The sequence below is a fragment of the Alosa pseudoharengus genome, unplaced genomic scaffold, assembly GCF_046254945.1.
Source record: "Alosa pseudoharengus isolate Yale_2024_CS ecotype anadromous, Long Island Sound unplaced genomic scaffold, YU_APseudo_1.1 YU_APseudo_1.1_scf_23, whole genome shotgun sequence".
Taxonomy (NCBI): domain Eukaryota; kingdom Metazoa; phylum Chordata; class Actinopteri; order Clupeiformes; family Clupeidae; genus Alosa; species Alosa pseudoharengus.
In genome coordinates this window covers 22,710,345-22,729,401 of record NW_027468685.1, presented here as the reverse complement: position 1 = coordinate 22,729,401, position 19,057 = coordinate 22,710,345, and the positions used below count along the sequence as shown (strand labels likewise).

General features: G+C 40.2%; 1 protein-coding gene and 1 long non-coding RNA gene across 2 annotated transcripts in view; both read right to left on the bottom strand.

Annotated features, from left to right (window-relative positions):
* The window catches only part of crybg2 (crystallin beta-gamma domain containing 2), a 54,551-nt gene that overhangs the window by 33,055 nt on the left and 2,439 nt on the right, over positions 1-19,057 (bottom strand). Inside the window, exons 2-3 of the mRNA XM_076302074.1 lie at positions 17,440-17,536; positions 1,434-5,473 (exon numbers count right to left, since the gene is read on the bottom strand). Of these exons, the coding sequence (XP_076158189.1) occupies positions 1,434-5,473; positions 17,440-17,536 (4,137 nt within the window). The remainder of the gene's footprint in view (positions 1-1,433; positions 5,474-17,439; positions 17,537-19,057) is intronic.
* Positions 13,454-16,824, bottom strand: LOC143140919 (uncharacterized). The gene is made up of 4 exons (XR_012990705.1): positions 16,439-16,824; positions 14,784-14,842; positions 14,311-14,400; positions 13,454-14,001 (listed from the first exon to the last, which is right to left on the bottom strand). It is a non-coding gene; the product is annotated as an uncharacterized LOC143140919 (long non-coding RNA).

The window sequence follows — 19,057 nt, the reverse complement described above, 5'->3', positions numbered from 1 at the left end:
ACTGTACTCCACCTTTTTTTTTAATTGTCCTAAAATTGTTGAGAATTGCTTTAAAACTTAAACTGTTTACTATGTTGATAGTCGCTTTGGCTAAAAATGCGTCAGCCAAATGTAATGTAATGTAATGTAATGTAATGTAACTATGTAGGTTTAGGTATTCCCTCTAGAGTCGTGATATATTTATATTTTACTCTGCTGTTAATGGAAATGCTTTTGTTGTGGAGATGAAAGATTAACAACAGGCATCACAAGATTTGTCGGGCTGCTGTTCTTGAAGTTGCATGGCTGGTTTTCTCAGTTAGCGACTCGCTACAGTTACACATGCTAAGTGAAAAATGTGCCAAGTTCGTTTACCATCAAATGGGCTACGTAAAGGTGAAAATCTTGCATAGTGTACCTTTAATGCTTTGAACTGAAAAAAAGGCTTGAAAAGCCTACCGTAGTAAAATTGAAACCAACTCAAAAAACCATATAATGTATCCACACCCAAAGCCCAGGTTATTCTTATCACTGCATAGGAATAGAATATCTATCAGCTGTATCTTTTTATCAGGTATTTCATGAAAGGAATATATTTCTCTTCATGCGTCAGTTAAAAAAACTCTTTGGACTCATCAACTGCTTAGCCATGACACATCATCTGACTGTGCCGGGGCCCATCCCTCGAAGGACAACCCTCAAGCTCCTCGGGGTGCATCCAAGCATGCACATCCATCAAAGGGTGAGGCTGCACCTTTGGCATTCTTTATTGGGCCCAAACCTAATTCACCAGCCTATCATATAATATCTACCCTCAGTTGTGACCCACTCTCTGTACTTTGGAGATACAACGTGGGGTCATAAAACTAGCTTTGCCCACTTCCAAGGAGGCCAAAGTCCAGCTCATAAAACCTGAATGCATACACCGATGCATACGCCACTCTCGCTGAAGATTATAGTTGCTGAATTTACACAATCTGACAGGTGATAGACTTCATGACATGTGAGTGTAGTGAAAATGCACATACATGCGCGAGAATTCCAATAACATGCTCCCTCATAACAAGGTGAAAAGTAAGCTAATTTTGCAGCCAAAACACATAAAATGTCATTGTTTATCAGATGACTTGCTTGAAGGTAGTGTGAGAGTCCTGTGCCTCACGCACATTTCACACAGAACATAGCACTGTATGAAACATCAAGGGGTCTTTACAAAACATGCTTAAACTGGGAAAACACCTCACTCCCATTTCATGAGTACTTGCAAATCAGCCCTTTACAGACCATTTACAGAAAAATGCAACAGAATTTAATTAAACAATTAAACTATTAAAATATTGACAAATACTAAAATATTGAAACTCAGTTTTAACTGCCAGTGACAGCATCTCATGTGTATTGATCCATGACAGTGCATATAAGTGACAGCTAACAAACTTGATGCCTTACAGTACCTGTGCTGCTTTGGGAGTCCAGTGTCTGTCAGGTGAGGAGTTGTGCCCGCCAGCCCATCTGAGAATGCACTGCTTCCAGGCTCAACCATGCAGGGGACGGCAGCCTCTGTCCCAGGGTCAGTTCTGAGGAGCGCCAAGCTTGAAGCCTCTGTAGTGATGGCAGCGTGCCTGAGTGTGGTGCTGGGCGCTTCACCCTGCCACTGTGTGGGCTGTTCAAGGCTGCCCTGCCCTACTGCTCCTGTGGCAGGGAGTGTGTCTGCACTAGCGGCGATGGGTGTTTCTTGTGTGCCTGCTGGCCGCGTGTGTGTTTCTGCCTCCATGTGTCGGTGTGTTTGTTTTTCGGTGTCAGGGAGTCGCGTGTTTGCGGGGGGCGTTTGGTCAGCGTCTGCTGCGCGGCCGGTGAGGTGTGTGGGCCTGGGGTGGGTCTCGGGCAGGTTATTGGTGGATTCTGCCCCCGCCACGCTACACTCATTTTCTGTTATCTTACCCCGGGCTTGGGGGAGGGGCTTTGTCCCAGAGTCAGGGAACGTTGCCAGGCAGCAACTGTTGAGTGACGCTCCCCCCACCCTCTCCTTTCCGAGTTCCTGGGAAGGAGGGGTGGGGTCACATTCCATTGCCTCGCACACCTGAGCGACCGGTGTGGCTGGTTCCCATGGAAGAATGAGAGAGCTGTGCACAGGCCTCCCCCCTTCCACCTCCTCTTGTTTCATCTCCCCAATTGTTTGTAACAAAACCTCCTGTTGTATATGGCTCTCTCCATCCATTGAGCAATTATTGTTACACATTTCTTCTGTGATTTCCTTCGGGTCAATACCTCTCTGATGCACTTGCACAGGCAAAATAGATTCACTCACCTCCACCTGGCTGACCATAGTGGTTTCCCTTGTCCTGACCTCAATCCTTTTGTCCATTACACCACTGAATGCATCTTCTGTTTGTCTATTTTGCGTTTCGTCGAAACTCTGGGGGACAACTCTGGGGGCATCAACTTCTGCATGTTCAGAACAGACAGTGTCTAGCTCTATGTTTAGACACTGAGGAATGTTGGTGATTACCACATCCTGATGTCCATCAACGCCTTCTGCTTTGTCACTCATCAGTGGATTTGCAGCATAACTTATTTTCTCTCCCGCAAAGCTGTTCCTCTGAGGACTAGGCACATGACATTCAGTAGCTTTCAGATCTGTCAGAGAAGCTAATTCTGTCTTGCTATGTTGTGCAGCGTCTGCTATGGCTTCATCCACAAGCACTGTTTTTTGACCAGTGACAGCATCCTCAATCCCCACCTGTGATTTATCAACATTGCATATGTCAGTCGGCGCCTCCATGCTCTCTTGAAAAAAGGTTTTGGCATGTGATGTCGCTTTTGTACTCTGTTGGCCCTTTATGCCAACAAACCCAGTTACGTCTTCCAATGCTGGTGTTGCAAGGTGTTCATCAACTCCACTTGACTTGTCAGAGCTCTCATTGTTTTCCACACGTTCTTCAGTTGCCAATGAACCCAATGAAGTCATGCAGGTCTTGTCGTCTGATTCTCCATCCTTTGCTTCATTTCTGCCCACTTCCACTGGCATATTCCTGGGATCTGTTGGAGCACTTGCTCTGGTCTCTGCACCCTCAGCTTCATAATCCATGTGCTTTTCAATCCCCATGGTGCTCTCTTGTTCTTTCACCATTGCTACCTGGACTTCAACTGTAGAGATGCTATGGGACTCTGAGGCGACAGTATGAGAGAAGAGGGGGTTTATATTGGCAAATGTGGACCTGCAGGGCATGTTGGCATGGGGGATGCAGGTCAAACCAGCAGGTTCAAGTTCAGAGCCTGGACATTCAGGGTTTGAAGGGTCAAGTACACAGAGATTATGCTGAGGCAATTTACTGGGACATGTTTCAGTTTCAAAATCATTTCCACTGACATAAGAAGTAGGGGCAGAAATTACATTTGCAGAGCTAAGCTTCAAAGGCTCTTCGGGCAGAGGCATGGTGTCATCATTAGGATGGGTGATATCACTGTGGTTAACAGAAGAAGTCAGGTCAGTGTCAGCAGTACTATCAGAGGTGTCAGCTTCAGTGTAGGTGACATCAGTACTGGAGATATCTGTATCACTGGAAAATGGGATGTCTGACAAGACAACTGGAATTTCACTTTCTGGACTGGTGATGTTGGCAGCAACAGAAGAGTTGTCATTATCATCGGATGTGGAGTCAGCATTGGGAACAACAGGCTCAACAACGGAAATATTAGGAATATTAATGTCAGTGGTGACAGGAGTGATTTCAGTGCTAGGGGAGTACGTGGTAGGGTTAGGAACTGTAATATTAGCACTGAGAAGCTCTTCTATGGTGTCAGAGGTGGTAACAGTGAGGTCAGCAGAAGTAAGAGTGATGTCAGCGTCGGGAATGCTGATATCAGTGCTGATAACATTATTTATTATGTCAGCATCAAGAGTAGTGATGTCAGCAGTGGTGTCATTATTTGGAGAAATCATGTCAGCAGCAATTTCTGCAGAGTAAGAAATGCTGCTTGCAGTTGTATCAGTAATGTCTGCCTTAAGAATGCTGATGTCAGTGCTGATTGCATAACCATTTTTGTCAGGATTGGGAGTGGTGATGCAAGCAGTGGGCTCAGTGATTTCAAGTTCTGGGATCAAGGTGTCAGCACTGGGTGAAATCACGTCAGCGGCAAGTTCTGCAGTAGAAGTGCTATTATTGATAGCAATTTCATCATAACAGTCTGCTTTTGGAATGACAACGTCTGTGTTTAGAATAGTGACATCAGTGACAAGCTTGTCACCATCAGAGGTGCAGGGCTTTATGAGACTTTGGCCAACAGTGGAAATATTGGGAATATTAATGTCAGTGGTGGCAGGAGTGATTTCAGTGCTAGGACAGGACATGGTAGGGTTAGGAACTGTGACATCAGCACTCAGAAGCTCTGTGGTGTCAGAGGTGGTAACAGTGATGTCAGCAGAAGTAAGAGTGATGTCAGCGTCGGGAATGCTGATGTCAGTGCTATTAGCATTATTGATTATGTCAGGATCTGGATCGGTGTTGTCCGCTGTGGTCTCAATGATTTCACATTCCAACATGGTGGTGTCATTATTTGAAAAAATCATGTCAGTAGGAACTTCTGCAGAGTTAGAAGTGCTGTTAGCAGCTACATCAGTAATGTCTGTTTTGGGAATGCTGATGTCAGCATTTAGAACAGTAACATCAGAGACAAGCTTGGCAGAGGTGCCAGGTTTTGTGAGACTCTGGCCATTGTTGGAAGTAACTATTCCGACGCCGAACTCAGTGTGACCGATTTGGTCAGAGGGACTACCAGTGCAGGCTCTGGTTTCAGTTAGAGTGGCAGAGCTAAGTGACTCACTAGATGAGAGAGCAGAGGACTCTGGTTGAGCTAGAGTTGCACCTGTCATCCATTCACCCATGTTGGTGCTATTGGCCTCTACTATTTCACATCTTGTCAGTGGAAGGACAGCCTTACATGGCAGAGCAGCAGGTTTACTCTCAGAGGAGACCATTTTGTATTCAGGGCTCTCAGCCTGTAGAGGGCCAGTATGGGGGAGAGAAGGCTCCCTGTCATCCTCATGAACAGGACCAGTGGATCTGTCTGTAATGTTTCCCCAAGTGTTGACGGTCATCCAGGCAGGAGGAGCAATGTTAGCTTGGTCACTAAAACTCTCCTCTAACTGGAGCGAAAAACTCTCCACTGTTTTCTCTTTGGGAGTGGAGACGGTCAATGAATCCTGGACTTGGGATTGGTAAGTGTGAGTAGACAGAGGGTTAGTACGACCCTGAGTGAGTTTGGTTGGCTCTGCTCCCACTTGTGTTGTCCCCGAGGGCTCCCCTGGGTCAGATACCATCAAATTAGCCTGCGCCTCCTCCCCTTGCTCCTCACTGGCCATGCAGACCTCTGACGCCGATGTTTGCTGAGGGAGATCTGCTGCAGCACCGCCCTTCTTTTTCTTCCAGCTGAACAAAAGCGTGCCAAATTTCTTAGGTTTCTTGAGGTCATTTATTGAGGCATGGTGTGCTTTCTAAACAAATAAAGAGAGAAACAGAGTCACAGTGAGTGATTCAGAGAGATAAGTAAGTATAAGTAAGTATAAGTATAAGTATAAGCATATATACTCTTTTGATCCTGTGAGGGAAATTTGGTCTCTGCATTTATCCCAATCCGTGAATTAGTGAAACACACACAGCACAAACAATGATAACGCTTTCATTATGGCTGCTTTAGCCACAGACCTTGAACTGTACAGTGGGTTGGGTTACATTTAGAAGTGTCCACTTCATTCGCCCTTTCCGTGATTCACACAGCTACGTAAAATGTATTACTACTGATATGCAAAACTATTAACTTTTCGCCAAGAGGTGGCAGCTTGATACTGTAAGGTGTAAGCCATTGGTTCCAAAGGAGATTTTATTTGGGTCGCCAGCATAGCCTAGTGACAAGTTGTGTTGTGTAATAGGCCTAGCATAGGGCCTACCTTATATAGCTTATAGTTTGTTAACAGTCACGGTTTTGTCATAACTCCCTCTATGCATTTTTGCATTTAGAATAGCTCTAAAACCGGGGGGCGAACACGTCGCAGGGGGGGGGGGGGCGCCAGTGCGTGGATATCTCAATCGCAAAATTAAACAACATTTCTATTGGGCGCCTACCATGGACTAGGCTGGGTGAAAATCAAAAGATTGCGTCAAAAGATTGAGCTTAACCATGGACCTCATAGTTGCAAAATGCAAGGGAACATGAATCCGCATATTATTTGCACAAACAATAACGGACAGTAGCTCTTCAACTTTGCCCGTTAAAATGTGTATGAACAGTCTCGCAACGCATTTCATGAAGGCCCTTTTGGACATGTCAGTTATTTGCACCACTGGGTAAAACGGCATTTTGTTTTAGACTACTGGTATTTAATTTGTGCATTGACAATAAAGCTGAATATCATTTGAACTAGATGACTAAACTTATGCATATGTAGAACAAGAAACATTCACAAAAATCCATGACATGACCTCTCTTCTTGATAGCTGTTGAAAACTGCATGGAACTGACAGGGATTGTTTTGTTTAATAATAAATAAATAAATACATTATGCTGCTACCTTCTGCTTTTCCCAAATACAATGTAGCCTACAGGTGTACCTTTCATCAGTCCAGTTGCAATGGACGGACTGTGATGAACTGCCCTACTTGTGATTGTTTAGAGATTTTAAAGGTTTTATAACAATGCTACAAATTTTTTGGCCCAGAAACAAATCTATTCACCTTTGCAGCGCCAGTAGGCTACTTTGTGTGCGGAATGTGTGCAAACACACATTCCAAACAAGCATACACAAAAGTTTCAAGAGTGGGAGATGGAGTAGAAGATGGAGACAAATTCATTAATATGATTTATTTTCACGGAATGGATGTACAGGACTGAGCGGCGGTCATATTTCGTACCGCTATGCGGTACATCTAGTTACTATTACACTGAGAGTTTGTACAACACGTCTCAATCATGCTCTAACAATGAAGGCAGATTATTCTTTTCTAAACAAGATGTATAAATTGACCCACATCAATGTTTTTGAAACTTGAATTTCAAGGACCTGTGGGAACCTTGAACAAAGCATATATTCACATCACATATAGCCTATATATATATTCACACATCTAGTCTTAAGGATTCATGTATTCATCTCAAAATAAAACAACTATTGTTGAAGACTTTAGCTGTACAACTTAGGAATTTGATATGTCGGTGAGTAGACACTAGACAATCACAAACAAAACAGGTTTGGTTTGGTGCCCTCAGATGGTACTGAATTCTCACCTGTCTCATTATTCAGTATTCATTTGTCATGTTGGATTTGACATACAGTAGGGTGTGAACATGATTAATGGAGAGATTGAGTTAAGCAAAGTGAAAGAAAGAGAAATATTTTATGAAAACAAACTGATTGAAACTATAAGTCATCCATACAAATAATTTAAAGCATTTAGTATTGCCCCACCTTTGCTCTCAATGGGCTCAATGCATATTGACTTAGAATCTGGCAAACTTAGTTCACCCTGGACATGAGTCAGGCAGGCACCCATAAACTTCTATCATTTGAGACAAGTAGGGTGGGGCATGTTGACAATGTTTTCATACTGTATATCCTGTCTGAGTCAAGGAGGAATTATTCTCCGATAAAAAGATAGAAAGGCAACAACTATAGTTTGCTTAGAACAACTGTGCATGCCATGCACCCACTGATAACAGGAGAGAATAGAAGGCCAGGGAAGGGAGTGTTCTATCTGTCAGTAAGGCTAGAATCTGGGTGGAGTGCTTCAGAATTCCTAAATGAGAGGCATCCCCAAAAACTGGAATATCACATAGAGATAACAGAGAGAGAGAGAGAGAGAGAGAGATGTATTCACAAGTATCCTGGCCAGTCAATAGACAAGCACACACAGATAAGTATACTTTTTTGATCCCGTGAGGGAAATTTTGGTCTCTGCATTTAACCCAATCGGTGAATTAGTGAAACACAAACAGCACACAGTGAACACACAGTGAGGTGAAGCACACACTAATCCCGGCGCAGTGAGCTGCCTGCTTCAACGGCGGCGCTCGGGGAGCAGTGAGGGGTTAGGTGCCTTGCTCAAGGGCACTTCAGCCATGGCCCACTGGTCGGGGCTCAAACCGGCAACCCTCCGGTTACAAGTCCAGAGTGCTAACCAGTGGGCCACGGCTGCCCCAATAAATCCAATAAAACAAAATCACATCCAAACACAAATGTCACATGGACATTCTGTTGGTGATGTTTTCTACTCACAAAGGTTGCTTTATTAGTGATTTTGCTTGTGATGGTAAATAGGCTTGGTTGGTGATTGGCTGCTGTGTGAAATCCTCACTAGGAATTTAGCATCTCTACTGTGTATATTTGAAATAACATGCTCACAATTGACAGACAGAAAAAAGCAACATAGGCTCAGAATGCTCTCAGAATAAAAAAAAAAAAAACATCCTGCGTGCTTTTATTTCACATTTTTTAAAATCACATTTGTCTGGTTTAATACAGAAGCTCATGACCACACTAAGGCCAGTAACCTAAAGGAGAATTCCCGCAATTTTTCAGATCTGTTTTTCGAGGTCTCCAAGTACTGTTGGTATGAAAATAAAACCCCCGAAAATAATCTGTTTTCCTAGCTCCAGGCAGCTACAGTGCTACACTCTGGGGGCATGAACATGGGGGCTTATGAACATGCCCCCAGAGTGTAGCACTCTGTAGCAATAGCAACCTCAAGCTAGGTAGAACCGATTGTTTGCGGAATTATCCTTTAAACCTCTTGACTAGTAATGGTGAGCATTTCATTCCCTGAGGGGTAAATAACAAAAGACAGCTTGACAGCTTGCATAACAAAACTTGAACATCAAACTGCATGTAATTGTACAGATAAACAGGTTTGATGCTCTTCCAGTTTTGGAAGTAGACCATAAACCTTTGAATGGATTTAAACCCTAAAAATGCTGTCAGACAAAGCCCTGATTATTTCCAGATTATCACCTACAGATTCATAGTCTGTTTTGAGACCATGTCAACTTTTCACATAGTATTATGCTAGAATAATAGTAATCAGCGTATTTATTATTTAACAAGATAACATGATTGTATATTGTACATGTATTGTTGGCTAACTCAATGTACATTTTATTGGATAAACAAATAATTTACATAAGTTACATTATATTTTTCTTATGTTATTATACACATTACTGTAATATTTTGGACAGTGCAATTTGTTTTACACTGTTGTTTTTACATTTTGTGCCCTTAAAGCTTTATAGTATTATGAGGAAAATCCTGCCTCCAGTTACTGTAGTCCTGATTTCATGTATGAATGATTTCACTGTGAGCTTTGTATTTACATTCCTCTAGCTCCATCTATCAGTGAAAAAGAGAAGAGCACTTAAAAAACAACACCATTCTTTCCAAGAAACACACTATCGTTTTTTTAGAGCTTAAAATAAAAACAAAGTCCTTTTAGGCAAGTCCCTCCACTCGGCGGCCATATTGCAACGCTTTTTGGGCACTTATCGGCAGAAATGCATGTGCGCAAGGCTTCACGACACCAATCTTGCTACAGCGGTGAGATCACAACACATGATTGACACGATGTCTTCCCAACACTCAATGTATTCACATGTTGACGTTTTGCCACGGAAGGGGTGTGATGTGTAAACAACTTCCATATTGGCATTACAACCTAACCCCATGCATTTCTATGGAAGATTTTTAAATGCTGTGTCTCCTTATTAGAAAGTCTCTGCTAAAACTAGTTTTGATGATACACTGACTGACTCACAATCAGAATCAGTCAATGCCACTGTGCGTCAAGTATTGCACTATGGAACCTTTAGTCATTTTCAACTAATCGTTCACACAAAATCAATAAAATAAACCTATATGACCACTGCTTCGCTGTGTGGTCGTCATAATGGCGCTGTGGGTGTAAACCCACACCTGATTCATTAATAGCATAACAAACACAGCTATTAGGACTGAAACATGAACCGATATCGATTCGACATCATGATTTGAAGTAATACAATTAGCAAAGGCTGCAATTACAGTTTTTCTCAGTCGCTTTGGTGCTTTTCTCACATCACTATTAACATTTGCACAGCAGTTAGTCCATTTCTCTTAACAATTAGTGCAAACTGCAAAACCTAGTGGATAACCTGCAAAAGCACGTCACTTGCTCAAAATGGATAGTCCATTCCTCAAAAGCAAGTGTTTATGTCAATGAAACTGCCAGTGTCATCAAAATGAGAAGTCTTGACACCATCGTTTATGAACAAGATAGTAAAATGTCTTTGTCATGTTTTCATTATGGCAGTTTATTCTCTCAGTGTTTTCCCATGCAAGAAAAGGTCAGAACTCGGTGACACTACCTGAACATGCTCCAGACAGCACTATACAGTACTTACAGCCATTAGAAAACTACAGTAAAGTTAGAAATTGGTATAGTTAGGAGAGTACAAGACACTGAATATGTACGTTTCACATTTTTACAGTTTTTCTCAGTCGCTTTGGTGCTTTTTTCAGATCAGAATGAAAATTCTCATAACTATTAGTTCAACCTCCACAACATTTAGTCATTTGTGCACATCATACTAGCAATTTCTCCTTCCTCTGAACAAATTGCAAATGCTTTTGGACATGTATCAGTTGCTTTCATACAATTCTCTGCTGTTTTTTAACATTATCATTTGCTTATGTCATGTCAGTCAAAATGAACTATACTTATGGATGCTGAATAATCATTCCAAATAAAACTAATAGTCTTCATTTCATTGCTTGAGTCATTACATACAAAATTGTTGAACTAATTATCAAATTCTGTCACAATGCTGTAGAATTGCAAAGAGCATACTGTAAAAATGTACGTATTCAGTGTCTTGTACTCACTTACTCCCCTAATGTGTAACTTTACTGTAGTTTTCAAATGGCTGTACAATTACTGTATAGTGCTGTCTTGGGCATGTTCAGGTAGTGTCACCGAGTTCTGACCTTTTTTTTGCATTGGAAAACACTGAGAGAACTGTCATAATGAAAACATGACAAAGCCATTTGACTATCTTGTTCATAAACGATGGTGGATGGATTACACTGACAGTTTCATTGACATAAATACTTGCTTTTGAGGAATGGACTATCCATTTTGAGCAAGTGACGTGCTTTTGCAGGTCATCCACTAGGTTTTGCAGTTTGCACTAATTGTTTTGAGAAATGCACTAACTGCTGTGCAAATGTTAATAGTGATGTGAGAAAAGCAGCAAAGCGACTGAGAAAAACTGTATTGTATATGCTCTTTGCAATTCTACAGCATTGTGACAGAATTTGATAACTAGTTCACCAATTTTGTATGTAATGACTCAAGCAATGAAATGAAGACTATTAGTTTTATTGGGAACGACTATTCAGCATCCATAAGTATAGTTAATTTTGACTGACATGACAAAGCAACTGATACATGTACAAAAGCATTTGCAATTTGTTCATAGGAAGGAGAAATTGCTACTATGATGTGCACAAATGACTAAATGTTGTGGAGGTTGAACTAATAGTTATGAGAATTTTCATTCTGATCTGAGAAAAGCACCAAAGCGACTGAGAAAAACTGTAATTGTGCAGCTAGCAATTCTAACCCAGTTGTCAATAATGTCATATGTATTTTTTTCAAATTTATGTCAGTGTTAGAGTCATGCTCATCAGAGATACCAAATGCTCCGAATGCTGACTAATCAAATGTCGCCCATCTTAAAGCTATATTTGGAAGTAATTTGTATTTAAATTTCATCCTTGAATTAGTAGGCTAGATAGTTATTTTAATTGGTAATGCTTCATCACATGCTTTACATAGTGAATCTCGAACTGAATCTCGACTTAAATGCAAATCAAATTGAAATATCTGTCAGAAAAATCGCAATTAGATATCTTTTGCAAATTGTTCAGCCATGACAGCTATGTACATGATATAGTTTTTCTGCATATATGCAAGTTGCTCATATGCAGCTTTTCCTCCTCTCCATATCTCCTTGCCTGTTTTCATATGTGGCAACAACTCGTTATAACACCTGCCTAAAAGGTACATTGGTCTTGCTGACAAAGGCTGTTGAGGCTTGACTTGGCTGAAGGTTCATGCTTTACTATCTATACCATTTATTTCTTAAACAGTCTTTGAAAATATATATATGGTCTTATGTATTTCTTATACCTATAAATATATATATTTTATATATATACTGTATGGTCTTACGTTTCTTAGCCCATTGGGCATGGGGAGGAGTGTGGGTCTGGGATGCTAGACACCACTGTCCAGTGCCATAACGGCAGTAGATTCTGTCCTAAAAAGTGATGTGTTAAAATGACACATTGCTGTGTGTGCTCAAGGACAACACATGTTGTGTCAATTTCAACACAGCAAATATGTGGAGATAGCTGAATTGTGTGGCTGACTGGGTGAAAGACAGTTTAAAATACAGGATTTTTTTTGTTAGATAGCTGAAATTTGTCTTTAACCTTTCACTCAAAAAGGCACAAAATTGACACAAAATGTGTTGTCCCTGAGCACACACAGCAATGTGTCATTTTAACACATCACTTTTTAGAGTTAGCTGCATGTTTTAGGTGTCCACAAGAGGATCAGGGATCATGATTATATCCCACCCCTAACCCTTCATTTTTAGCCTAATACTGGGTTCATATCCAATGTCAACATATGCTAACCTGGGCAGGTACTACTGAAGGGGGTTGCCTCTCTCATCTAACCACACTGTAAACCCCAACAGGTTCAATGAACTCAAAATGTTTGATGAAACTGATTACCTCAAAATATTTAGCTATGTTACAAAATATTTTAAGTAATTTCTACTTAAAATGAGACTTTTTTTAATGCTCAAAATCTTTAAGGACAAGGATAAAATTAAAAAGAATAATGTGAGAAATAGATATTTTAAGTTATTGTCACATTAGTCAGACAAGCTCTTAAGACTCCAAATCTTTGAGAAAATGAACAACATTAAAACAAATAATTTCAACAAACAAATATTTTAAGTAATTACTACTCTAAACTAGAAGTTATTCACACTCATTTTTTTAGGAAGTTGATGAACTGAAACATAATAATTTGACAAACAAACATTTTAAGTAATCGCTACTTAAATTGTTGATAAGTTCAATGAACCTGATCATTTTGAAACCATTGTTAAAACTAACAAAATTGACACTGGAAATGGAGTTTATGTTTTTAAGTTATCACTCCTAATAATATATTCATGTTATCACCATGACTCATTCAGTTTCTCAAACCTAAACATTGTCACTTCAGTCTCTTATATTTTTAAGTTGACTTCACTCTATTGAAACACATTTTTTGACTGTTTGGGTTTACTATTTACCTCAAAATCAAAAATATTTTATTTGTATGATTCAAATAAAAAACTACTCAAAAGACAATTTCAATGCAGATTCCCTTTATTTAAGAATTCCATTAGAATTCTAACAGAACAACATCCCCAGGAATGTGGTTAATACAGAACATCAAAGAAATAACAACCTTTTACCACTTCAACAAAGGTAATACTCAAATAACAAAATAATAGGCCAACATAAATAAAAGCGAAAAAGCTCCATTGCTTGCTTGAGTATTAACATGCTGGCAGTACCAACCATGAGATTTGGAAAACAGAATGCTTACTCATCCATCATCAGCAATTTATTTTTAAGGCTAAGCAGCAGTCTAGGAGGTAACCGCTTCAGGTCTTCCAAACCCATTATCATTTTTTGAATGAAATGAAATGTGTAGGACAATTGCTTTGGATAATCGAGATGAAGTGCATAAATTAAGGCAAATCGCCAAATTATGTCTCTGTCAACTCTGCTATATCACACACAACAATATATCCGTCAAGAACTATAGAATGGATAGCAGGACCAAACTTCACAAGGGAGTCTGTATCACCCGAGACAGTGAGAATAGCTACAGCTGCATCGGAGAAGTCTGGCAGGTCAATTTCTTCTGCCTGAAGAACATGACAGTAATTAGTTAATGAGTAGAGTAGTCAATGAAAAACACTACATGTGTATTTAATATAATATGAAATACCAGTGAATGAAAAGTTAAGGTAAAATTCCCAAATATGACATTCTTGGTGAATTACTGTAGTATTATTTAATTGCTATTCTGGTGGCTAGGAAGATGGTTGTGGTTGTTGTCTTTTGGCTGCAAGGTAGTATCAAAGAGGGCTGAATAGAAATAGAGATATATAGAGAAGACAAAGTAAAAAAGAAGAAAGAGTGAAAGAGGACACACAATTTAATCAAAAACTTACATTCCAGGTCTTAAAAAATCCATCTTCCCACAGGAAGATGGGAAGGGCCTGCAGAGTAATTTTCCTTCTGCTGTTGACATTGACGTCTTCCTAGAAAGACAGAGGGATTGTGGGGAAGACACAAATCAGCAGAATATTAATCCTATGCATATATTAAATAAGACTATAGTACAGGTGACATGTAAATACAAGATTAACTCCTTCACACTCCTGATATGCACATGACCTGCATAGCCAACACATTTTGAAAATGCCTAAAAGTCTAAGGTGTCATCCCTTCTTTGATACAAAAACATCACTCAACCCTAGCCTTTGTATCCCTGTGGAGAGATGCAAAGGGATAACATTAGGCTAGGCTATTCTCATTGGTAAATAAATGCTTACAAAATATCCCTATAACTTATAATAATATAGGCTACACGTTGGCTACATTGTGACACTAGTAAATGGAGGACAAATAAGTTATCACTTACCATGGTGTGATGGTGGTTCCTTGCACAGAACTGAAAACATGTCACACAGCCATCTGGTCCTGAGGTGAAAAATATTATGAACAGTATTATTTCACTTTTTTGAACAAAAGTCAGTCAGACAGTCTCTTCATCTCTCTGTATAGGCAGGCCTATCAGAGTCAGACGTTGCCATTGATCATGCTTAGGCTATTGTCAGTAAGTTCGGAACTACAACTTGGCTTATATCCGTGTTAACAAAACTGGAATTGACGTTAATATAAGACATATGCTATTGCTGCAGTAGCATTCTTCAACTATGGCTCTCATTGACCTGGTAATTTTCAGAAAATGTAACATCTTTCAGTAAAAATCTTTTTGCATGGTTTAATTATCTACTCTTTCTAGAAACTTCCCCTTATAGTGGCTGTAAAGATTTCACTTGAATAATATATATTTTTGACATTTTATTCCAAAAGTCTAACTGTCATTTCCAGTATAAGTGATCCCGTGAGGGAAATTTGGTCTCTGCATTTATCCCAATCCGTGAATTAGTGAAACACACTCAGTACACAGTGAACACACAGTGAGGTGAAGCACACACTAATCCCAATGCAGTGAGCTGCCTGCAACAGCCACGCTCGGGGAGCAGTGAGGGGTTAGGTGCCTTGCTCAAGGGCACTTCAGCCGTTCCTACCGGTCGGGGTTCGAACCAGCAACCCTCCGGTTACAAGTCCGAAGCCCTAACCAGTAGGCCACGACTGCCCAATCACATGTTTCCAAAACACAACAAAACGTGTGTTTTCAAGCAAAAATAACATCTACTGTTCCAAATGTATTTTATTAAATATTACACATTTCAGCCAAAATATATACATTTTCCAGAAATGTTGTATGTTGTATTATTTTTACATGTTTAACTTAAAATATGTGTTGTGATGGAAATGACAAAGTGTGGTGGAGATGACATGACATACATAGACAAATTTAAGATTTAAAAGCATTAAGATTTAAAACAAAAAAATGCGTCCCTGCCATACGTTATGTAATTATGATGTTTTTTTCTACTAGATTCTTTAGTAGGCCTACTATGAAGCAAATAAACTGTGTTTTTAGGGCAATGCCATTTCCACCACGTCACCATGTCATTTCCACCACCAAAAACCAAAGTAGTCTAAATATTTTTTAGTTTTCTTCCAAGGACAAGAAAAGTATCATAGTTGAAGAATTACCCTGCAGTGTTACTTTGCATTACATCTAGCAGCTAATGCGAACCATATAGCTTATGGCAGTTTATGGTAGGCTACTAATAAAATGTTTAAAAGTGCGCTGCCTGTTTGTGCGTGTCGTGTTTGATTTCCAACTTATGAAACGTTGCTTTGGTGTCTTACCTGCGTGGCCAAAGTAGGCCACACCAGAAACTGTTAATAAAGGATCTTTGGTAATGCTAAACCATACTGTTTGTCTGTCCAGTTTCCACTAAAGTAGTGCAACAACAGGCTGGCTAGCTGGCTGGCTGACAGCTCAGACAACACACTTTACTTAACTCGCTATAAAACATGCAGCTAGCCCGCAAAAGGTCTCTCTTACATAGCCTACTCTTTAGCTGAGGTCTGCCCGCTGGAAGACGGTACACAAATAAATAAACAAAGTACACCTTCATTAAGGCGCGTTCTTACCTTTGTGTAGTAGCAGTCTGATGATAGATGGATCATCTCACTGATTGCTTGCAGCTTGCCTGCCTACATCTGGGTGCGCAGCAGTCCTTGCAAACAATTAGTCTTAGGCCTACGATGTCAAAGTGTATCAATTTACTAACTGCCACAATCGATCGTAGACTAGTTAATTCACAATTCATTGGGATTTCCGATTTTGTTATTGGTTTATGTTGGTTTGTGTAGGTTATTAGGTTATTTGCCATGTTGATATGAACCTAACCAATGAAGTTGCACGTCTTTATTACGTCAGACGTAATTTCAATCCACTCTTGAAATAAATGAGTTTGGGGGTCAGTTCTACTCATATACTAAGAGGTAATCTTTTCAAAATAATCAATAACTGGGAAACTAGTTGAGTGAACTTAAAACTTTTGTGGTGCCTGAACAATATGGCAGCTTTGAGTACAGCTTTGCAATTTTATTGAGTTAACAACACTGTTGGGGAATACAGTGCAGGGTATCTTGTGGCATGTCATAGTAAAGGTTATTCCCTGAGTATGTAGGTGTGAAACATGGGCCTTGCGGAGCAAGTCCACACAAGATGTAGCGACAAGGACTTCACTGAGGTGAGGTGGTGATGGGGTGAAAGACACAGCAAGCAAGGGTAATGGTAACACATAGGTAAGATGGGAATTACACAGTCAGATAAACAACATGTCAAAACTCTCATGGGAAACTGAAGTTGTGGAATCCATGTGGAATTAAAAGTATTTCTCATCTGTAGCATTTCCCTTGTCTACACATGCAAGTTGGTGTCTGTTGCTGTGTGTGTAATGTGTGTGTGAGCATGCGTGTGTGTGTGTGTGAGTGTGTGTGTTTGTGTGAGATTCCCCCCCCCCAGGGGACGATTATAAGGCTGTAGCTCCTAATAACTTTTGGGAGAAGTGCAAGGCTCATGGCATTATGGTGTTACCTTGGAAGCAGTGTGTTGAATTTGCAGCGTTCATCTACAGTCAACTAACCTTTGACCTTGGGGCTGTGCCATATAAGGACACTCTGGTCTGGTCCACAGGGACATCAAGCCACAACTCTTCACCTCTTTCCCCGGCAACATTGGTTCTGTTGAGAAGAGTAACATGTCAGTTCTGTTTAAGCTATTCAGCATAAGCATTTGTGGCTTCAAAAGTCCTTATAGCGATTGGGTGACCTTACAACATGGGCAGGTCTCTCTCTACCATGATTATCTCCATACATACAAATACACTGTGCCTCGGATCAGTTATCTCCTGTAGGCATTGCATAGATATAAGTATTAACACCCAGGTCACTTTTACCCAACAAAACTTCTGCTGTCTGTCTTGTTTTGTATCAAAATACCTCAGACACATTCTTATCTGATTAAAGCACCTGCTCTTCTCTTCGTCTTTATGCATTGCGTATTTCTTTTTGGTGATATGGACCCCTCAAATATGGCAACTGGTTTGCAGCGAAGCTTTGTGGGCTTTAGGGGAAAGTTGAGGAATGTGACATTTCACAACATATCCAGACAATCAGAATAGAGCTTCAGGGCTGAATATTTCAGACCAGCTGCTACTCTTTGCCATTTTCTGTAGGATTCTGTAGTAGCTTGTGATACTCCTGAAATCAAACTGGTTCTGCAACCTCCATCCTTCAAGACACACACTCAACTACACGCGTACATTTAGACAAAGATATAGACACATACACAGATGCACCCTCCCATCCTCTATCTCACCCCTCACTGTCTTTTTGTCCACATTTTGCTACATTACAAATATGTAGCTCTAATGATAGCATCATAGTTGTGTTATGAATGACAAATGATTAAGTATAGTGATATATGAAGTATTTGTAACTTCATAGGGTGGATGTTTCTCTCATCTTTAATTAACATGCAATAGTGTGACAAATCGACTGCCTATGGGGTGCTCTGTTGGTCAGAAGATGATATGGGTGTGCTTCAAGACAGTGAGTGTTTCATCTGTTGTTTTCTGGAAAGTATACCATTGGGCTACTAGTGGGAAAATACTGTGTGACCCATTTTCAAGGAAAGGAACAGAATGTACACATATACTGTATACATACAGATATACATATACACATACATAGGCATATACAGTATGTATACTGTGATGATACAAGAAGACATGTGAACATGCAACTTCCAGCATGAGGTGGTTGTGAAAACAATGTTGTCGGCATCAGCAGAGGGGGACATCCCAGGTTCAGAAAGTAAAAGTCCATGCCAAGTATTTGATCCAACCATTTAGTAAACCAGCTCATTCTAATTAGCAGCCAGGTAGATCAGATAATTAGTGATAGCACCTGTGTTAAGTTCACAAAGAATATATGGCAGGACTTTTACTTCCTGGACCTGTGATGTTAGCCTCTGACTTTCAGTAGCTTGTCCTTACTATCATAGGTGCCACAGAGTGTTTACACATCACATGTTGTACACAATGTTATCTGAATCTTTATGGGTTGTAGTTGTGTCTTTTGTAAATAGTGTCTCCTTTACAGCAAAGTAATTTCCCACCTGGGATCAATAAACTTCATCTATCTATCTATCTACCAGTCTAGCCATTATCAGACTACCTCCTCCAATACCTCACTGTAATG